The 8008-nt window shown below is 47.4% G+C and overlaps 1 protein-coding gene across 1 annotated transcript in view; it reads left to right on the top strand.

The window, feature by feature from the left end:
• The first annotated feature begins 208 nt into the window (after nt 1–208).
• Nucleotides 209–8008, top strand: part of LOC149440232 (asialoglycoprotein receptor 1-like) — a 37342-nt gene continuing 29542 nt past the window's right edge. The window contains exons 1-2 of the mRNA XM_089658874.1: nt 209–314; nt 3927–3968. Of these exons, the coding sequence (XP_089515000.1) occupies nt 263–314; nt 3927–3968 (94 nt within the window). The 5' untranslated portion in view covers nt 209–262. The remainder of the gene's footprint in view (nt 315–3926; nt 3969–8008) is intronic.

Here is an 8008-nt window from a genome sequence, read left to right as displayed (position 1 = left end):
CAGAATGGAGTACAGAGGGGTGTACAGCAGATCTCACATCACAGCCATTCAGTAGTGGTGGTGGAGCTTTATCTGGGCACTGATTCATAGATCTTCCATGGTTCCCCCACACGTCTTCATGTATCTCATTGCCATGTTGGTTTATCACATCTGCTGAAATATTCTGTTTTATCTATAACCCCTTCTGTCTATAATTATTCCAGGGACTGCGGCCCCCAGGAACACACAATATTGGGTGGTCCTCATCCTTGTGATTATTGTCATGTTCATGTTCCTTATTTTGGTCTTCTTCACAGTCCTCCAGTTTATTCATTGTGAGTATCATTATCACAGCTTTCAGCTTTTTTTTTTCAGTCTGGTGGGAGGGGGGTGGCAGGGGGCTGTTCATATCCTCCTTTAAATATTCCAGCACCCCGCCTCAGTAATCCTCTCAAGAGCCTTCAGTCCTGATGTAAGCAATGGGTTGGCCCTTGGGAGGCGTTATCAAAATACCTAAATGGGTGGGTCAGTCTGCATGAGTGGGTGTTCCTAGACGGGTTATATTTGCATGCAGACTGCCCTAGGTAATGCCCATGTGTGAGTAGGGATGGGCCAAATGTACCTGGGTTCGGGGTGAAGCGGGTTCAGAGAACTGAAGTTCGGGTGCTAAATCTGAACCCCGTAGAACGAGGAATTTTATTAATGCATAAAGTGAATTATTAAAATTACAAAATGAATTTAAATAACATTCCTGGGGGTGCCGTAACCCTGCCTGTGAGTGGCTCATCTGTACAATGTATACAGCCTATGACAGCAACACCGACATTTACAAAGAAGGTTTCTCCTTATCTATCCAACACAACAAACACTTTACTCCTGCACTAGAAAGGACTCAGTAGACCCAATAGGAATGTTCTGGAATTTTCTGGAATATGCACTGCTTGCTGCCCTCAACAGACCGGGGTGGTCCGAATACACTTGATACAAATGGAGAAACAGAAAAAAGGGCGCACCGACCTAGTGCATTATCGTTTAAAATAATTTATTAAAGAAACAAAAAAAGGTATCATACTCACAATGGACATAATAACACAGGCATGTCAAACTGAACAAGGTGTATGATCCAAACAACATCTGAGTCCATACGATGGAACCCTGGATGACCAACTGGCTAATGAGTTTTGAGGACACAACCTCTTCCTCAGAGCCAAAAAATGTTAGCCAGTTGGTCATCCAGGGTTCCATCGTATGGACTCAGATGTTGTTTGGATCATACACCTTGTTCAGTTTGACATGCCTGTGTTATTATGTCCATTGTGAGTATGATACCTTTTTTTGTTTCTTTAATAAATTATTTTAAACGATAATGCACTAGGTCGGTGCGCCCTTTTTCTGTTTCTCCATTTGTTCCCCTTATCTATACCAGACCCTTACCCTAGGTGGGGGTGATCTGGCCTGGAAGTCAAGGAAAACCCCACAAAAAAAGTCAAAATCAAAAAGTTTGTCTGTGATCCCCACCAAGCTCTATAACAGACCCTTCAAATCTGGTATGGGTTTTAAGGGGTAAGCCCAGTCAAAAAAAAAACAAAAAAGCGAGGGAGTTCCACCAAGAACCCTAATAGACCCTTATCTGAGTATGCAGCCTGGATAGCCAGGAAAGATAGAAGGCAGGTGTGCCTCCCTTTCCTGAGTCATACCAGACCACATGCCCTCAACATGGGGGGTACCCATTGCCTCCAGCAAAGCACCTTGTCCCCATGTTAATTGAGGACCAGGAACTCCTCAGGAGGGGACTTATCATAATCTGAAAGCCCTTGTAACAATCAAAAGACCCCTAGATATGGCCCTCCCAGTTGAATGGGTAAGAGGTAATACTACAAACAATGTCCACTGCCCCAGTCCATAATTGGCCTTCAGAGCAAGGAGCACATGGAAGGGCAACGCATGTCCAACAACAAAAAAGAAAAATTCCAAGCTCTAACTTGCCATCCAGCCTGCAAACAAACCAAATTGCCCTGTCTATCAGTATGTAATAAAAACGGGTTTAATTAGCACACATTTGCAAATACGTGTGTAAGCTACAGAGTCTCGTCACGGCACCCCGATGTGCTGTAGTTCCTAACTCTCCAATTTTAAGAACCCCCATAGCAGAGGCACATGTATTTTATGGATAGACCAAGGGCAGATGGACCTGAGGGAGCCCACCCCTCCTTAAAGGTACAGGAGCGCACTGGGCACCCAGCATGGTTAACCCAGAAAATGGGCTTTTTTAACTTGACAGATTTGGCTCCCATTCATTTTGTTGGGGTTCCAGTCCATCATCCAAACTCCTTTGCCGTTCACCCCCTTCTTGAATCAAATCCATGGCATTTCGGACGATCACAAATTGTCACCCAATCTAGCAGAGACTGGACTCCAACTCAGGGGCGGACTGACAACTCATGAGGCCCCCGGGCAATAGGGGATCATGGGGCCCCTGTGTCCTTGCCCAAACTCAAAAAAGCCTATGAAAAAGGTACCAGGGGCATCTCATGGGGCCCCTTACTGACCCTGGGCCCTCGGGCAGTGCCCGAGTTTCCAAATGGTCAGTCCGCCCCTGTTCCCACTTTCAATGGGACAAGTGGATGTCATAGCCTGGGGACATGGCCTTCCCAGTTGGGAGGTCCCACTTGCAATGGGACAAGTGAGTGGCACAGACTGGGGACATGCTCTGATCAGTTGGGGGGTCCCACTTGCAATGGGACAAGTAGGTGTCACAGTCTGGGGACATGGTCTGCTCAGTTGGGGGGTTCCACTTGCAATTGGACAAGTGGGTGTCACAGCCTGGGGACGTGGTCTGCTCAGTTGGGAGTCCCACTTGCAAATGGACAAGTGGGTGTCACAGCCTGGGGATGTGGTCTGCTCAGTTGGGGGTCCCACTTGCAATTGGACAAGTGGGTATCACAGCCTGGGGACGTGGTCTGCTCAGTTGGTGGTCCCACTTGCAATGGGACAAGTGGGTGTCACAGCCTAGGGACGTGGTCTGCTCAGTTGGTGGTCCCACTTGCAATGGGACAAGTGGGTGTCACAGCCTGGTGACGCGGTTTACTCAGTTGAGTTCCCACTTGCAATGGGACAAGCGATTGTCACAGCCTGGGGACATGGTCTGCTGAGTTGCGGGTCCCACTTGCAATAGAACAAGTGGATGGCCCAATCTGAGGACATGGTCTGCTTAGTTGGGGGGTTCCACTTGCAAAAAAGCCTATGAAAAAGGTACTAGGGGTATCTCATGGGGCCCCCTACTGACCCCGGGCCCTTGGGCAGTGCCCGAGTTTCACAATGGAGTTTCCCTGCTCCAACTCCATGGCACCAACCATCACATGTCTGTTTATTATTATTATTATACAGGATTTATAGCGCCAACAGTTTGCGCAGCGCTTTACAATATATGGGAGACAATACAATTACAATACTTTCAGTACAGAAGGAATAGGAGGGCCCGGCTCGTGGAGCTTACAATCTAAAGGAAGGGGGAGGTGATACAAAAGGTGATAGCTGCGGGGGATGATCTGGTGGAGGTGATTCAAGTACAGTTCTCAGGTGGAGGTGGGGTAGGCTTCCCTGAAGAAGTGAGTTTTCAAAGATCGCCTAAAGGCAGACAGGGTGGGGGCTGTGGTAGGGAGTTCCAGAGGATGGGAGAGGCTCTGGAGAAGTCCTGGAGGCGATCTTGGGAGGAGGTGATGAGGGAGCTAGAGAGGAGGATATCATGGGCGGAGCGGAGCGGGCGATTTGGGCGGTATCTGTGGATGAGTTTGGTGATGTAGCCGGGGCAGTGTTGTGGATGGCAGCTACTAGACTGCAGATATGTACAACTCTGTATATTTAGGCTTTCTATATACATCTACTATGGAATATATACAGTGCTGGAGGATAATCTCTGATATGATGTGTTTTTGTTTCCTCCTCAGATGATAATCTCAAGGAAGAGCAGGCATTGCTGATGAATGACGGTAGGAAGAGAATCCGTTATCCATCCTCTTCTACAAATGACGTCTCACTGTATGAAGTCATGAAGATCTTTTAGGAAATACATTTGGCTGTAACAATTTGTGGTTTGAAATGGCAGCCATGATTAAAGTCCTTGGGGAGGCTAAACACAGCAAACAGTCCGATGGCACTGACAATATTGAAATTTCAGCTTCTAAATGAAATGTGCCCAAAAACAAATACTTTAAAAAATTCTTTATTTGCAGTCATGTGACTGCAAATCCTCATTGGTATACCCTTTGCTGTACAGATGGTAGACATGTATTTCTATGGGTGAAGACATGTACCACAGGGGTAGTGCACTTGTACTTCAGAGGTGGAGGCATGTTCCTCAGGGGTGTAAGCATATACCTCAGGGGTGGAGGCATGTACCTCAGGGGTGGAGGCATGTACCACAGTGGCAGTGCACTTGTACTTCAGGGTGTAGGCATATACCTCAGAGGTGGAGGCATGTACCTCAGGGGTGTAGGCATATACCTCAGGGGTGGAGGCATTTACCACAGGGGCAGTGCACTTGTACTTCAGAGGTGGAGGCATGTACCTCAGGGGTGAAGGCATGTACCTCAGGGGTGGAGGCATGTACCTCAGGGGTGTAGGCATATACCTCAGGGGTGGAGGCATGTACCTCAGGGGTGTAGGCATATACCTCAGGGGTGGAGGCATTTACCACAGAGGCAGTGCACTTGTACTTCGGGGTGTAGGCATATACCTCAGGGGTGGAGGCATGTACCACAGGGGCAGTGCACTTGTACTTCAGAGGTGGAGGCATGTTCCTCAGGGGTGTCAGCATATACCTCAGGGATGGAGGCATGTACCACAGGGGCAGTGCACTTGTACTTCACGGTAGAGGCATGTACCTCAGGGGTGGAGGCATGTACCACAGAGGTGGAGGCATGTACCTCAGGGGTGTAGATATATACCTCAGGGGTGGAGGCATATAACACAGAGGCAGTGTACTTGTACTTCGGGGTGTAGGCATATACCTCAGTGTTGTAGGCATATACCTCAGGGGTGTAGGCATATACCTCAAATGTGTAGGCATGTACCACAGGGGCAGTACACTTGTACTTCAGGGGTGTAGGCATGTACCTCTGGGGTGTAAGCATATACCTCAGGGGTGGAGGCATGTACCACAGGGGCAGTGCAGTTGTACCTCAGAGGATTGGGCATGTATCTCAGGGGTGGAGGCATGTACTTCAGGGTTGTAGGCATGTACCATAGGAGTGTAGGCATGCACCTCAGGCATACAGTCATATACCTCAGGGGTGTAGGCATGTGCCTCGGGTGGAGGCATGTACCTCCAGGGTGGAGGCATGTACCTCAGGGGTGGAGGCATGTACCATAGGAGTGTAGGCATGCACCTCAGGCATACAGTCATATACCTCAGGGGTGGAGGCATGTGCCTCAGGGGTGGAGGCATGTACCTCAGGGGTGTAGGCATGTGCCTCAGGGGTGGAGGCATGTGCCTCAGGGGTGGAGGCATGTACCTCAGGGGTGGAGGCATGTGCCTCAGGGGTGGAGGCATGTACCTCAGGAGCAGTGAGGATAGGCAGTGGGTGTGTACATCAGAACACTGAGGTTTCAGCCAAATTGAGGCTGAGTGGATAGGAGGATCCAAAATTGCACTGTTGGATCTTCCTCATGAATGGGGGAGGAAGAATCATCAGATATTTTAAAGGTTAAGTCCATCATACTCAGTAATGTATCAGTGTAACTCTTCCAGGTATGTATTACCTCTCACAGAGCTCATAGTACTCCTCCCTGACAATGCCTTCATCTGCACTTCTCTCCATAATAATGACACCATCCTTGTTCAGGCATCATCCAGGTTCATCATCTATTTCCTAGACAGAGTTTCCAGCCCAGAGATGATGCAGTCATGCAAATCTTGGTGCATGTGAAGTTCTTGTTCACAAATGACTGACACAGCTCAGCCTCTGCTGCAGCCTCTCTTGTGACTTGCTACAAAGTTGCAATGTACATTTACAGTTGCAAGAAAAAGTATGTGAACCCCTTGGGATTACGTGGAGTTTTGCATGAATTGGGCATAAAATGTGCTCTGAACGTCATCTAAGTCACAACAATAGAAGAACACAGTCTGCTGAACATAATACTACACATACATTAGATGTTGCCATGGTTTAATTGCACATAACATGTAAACATTCACAGTGCAGGGAGGAAAAAGTATGTGAACCTTTGGACTTAATAACTGGTTGACCCTCCTTTGGCAGCAATAACCTCAACCAAACGTTTCCTGTAGTTGCAGATCAGACCTGCACAATGATCTGGAGTCATTTTGGACCACTCCTCTTCACAAAACTGTTTTAGTGTAGCAATATTCTTGGGATGTCTGGTGTGAATCGCTCTCTTAAGGTCATGCCACAGCATTTCAATCGGGTTGAGGTCAGGACTCTGACTGGGCCACTCCAGAAGGCGTATTCTGTGCTGTTGCAGCCATTGTTTTGTTGAATTACTTGTATGCTTTGGGTCATTGTCCTGTTGCATCACCCATCCTCTGCGGAGCTTCAGTTGGCAGACAGATGGTCGTACGTTTTCCTGCAAAATGTCTTGATAAACTCTGGAATTCATTTTCCCATCAATGACAACAATCCGTCCAGGCCCTGAGGCAGCAAAGCAGCCCCAAACCATGATGCTCCCTCCGCCATGTTTCACAGTGGGGATGAGGTTTTGATGTTGGTGTGCTGTGCCTTTTTTTCTCCACACATAGTGTTGTGTGTTCTTCCCAAACAACTCAATCTTGGTGTCATCTGTCCACAGTATATTTTGCCAGTAGTGCTGTGGAACATCCATGTGCTCTTTTGCAAACTTCAAACGTGCTGCAATATTCTTTTTGGACAGCAATGGCTTCCTCCGTGGTGTCCTCCCATGTACTCCATTCTTGTTTAATGTTTTCCTTATTGTAGATGTGTCAACAAAAATGTTAGCATGTGCCAGAGATTTCTGTAGGTCTTTAGCTGACACTCTGGGATTCTTCTTTACCTCATGCAGCATTCTGCGTTGTGCTCTTGCAGTCATTTTTACAGGACGACCACGCCTAGGGAGAGTAGCAACAGTGCTAAACTTTCTCCATTTGTAGACAGTCTGTCTTACCGTGGACACATGAACATCAAGGCTCAAGGAGATACTTTTGTAACCCTTTCCAGCTTCATGCAAGTCAACAATTCTTGATCGTAGTTCTTCTGAGAGCTCTTTTCTGCGAGGCATGGTTCACATCAGACAGTGCTTCTTGAAAGCAGTAAACCCAAAACAGGTGTGTATTTTTTAAGGGCAGGACAGCTGTCAGCAACACATCCAATATCATGACACTGATTGGAGTCAAGGTTGGCTCACTCCTGGCTCCAATTAGCTCTGGGAGAAGTCATTAAGCTAGGGCCTCACATACTTTTTCCTCCCTGCACTGTGAATGTTTACATGTTATGTGCAATTAAACCATGGCAACATCTAATGTTTGTGTAGTATTATGTTCAGCAGACTGTGTTCTTCTATTGTTGTGACTTAGATGACGTTCAGAGCACGTTTTATGCCCAATTCATGCAAAACTCCATGTAATCCCAAGGGGTTCACATACTTTTTCTTGCAACTGTAGATCACTGGGGGAGGGGAGAGTGAGGAAATGTTCAATCATAATGTTACTCGTGTAATGATGTGGGAGCAGGTGAACTCAGAGCTGAGGCTCCATGATGATGTAATCCAGAGGATGGGTCTATAACGATGTAATCCAGAGGGTGGTCCCATGATGATGTAATCAAAGGGTGGGTGTATAGTGATGTAATCCAGAGGGTGGTCCCATGATGATGTAATCAATCATCATGGGTGGTCCCATGATGATGAAATCCAGATGGCAGGTCTATAATGATGTAATCCAGGGGGTGGTCCCATGATGTAATCCAGAGGGTGGGTCTATAATGATGTAATCCAGAGGGTGGTCCCATGATGATGTAGTCCAGAGGGTGGGTCAATAATTATGTAATCCAGAGAA

The sequence above is a fragment of the Staurois parvus genome, unplaced genomic scaffold (genome assembly GCF_062004578.1).
Source record: "Staurois parvus isolate SC_StPar_1 unplaced genomic scaffold, SC_StPar_1.0 ptg001108l, whole genome shotgun sequence".
Lineage (NCBI taxonomy): Eukaryota > Metazoa > Chordata > Amphibia > Anura > Ranidae > Staurois > Staurois parvus.
The sequence above is the reverse complement of the archived record's forward strand: the minus strand, read 5'-3'. Positions and strand labels throughout refer to the sequence as shown.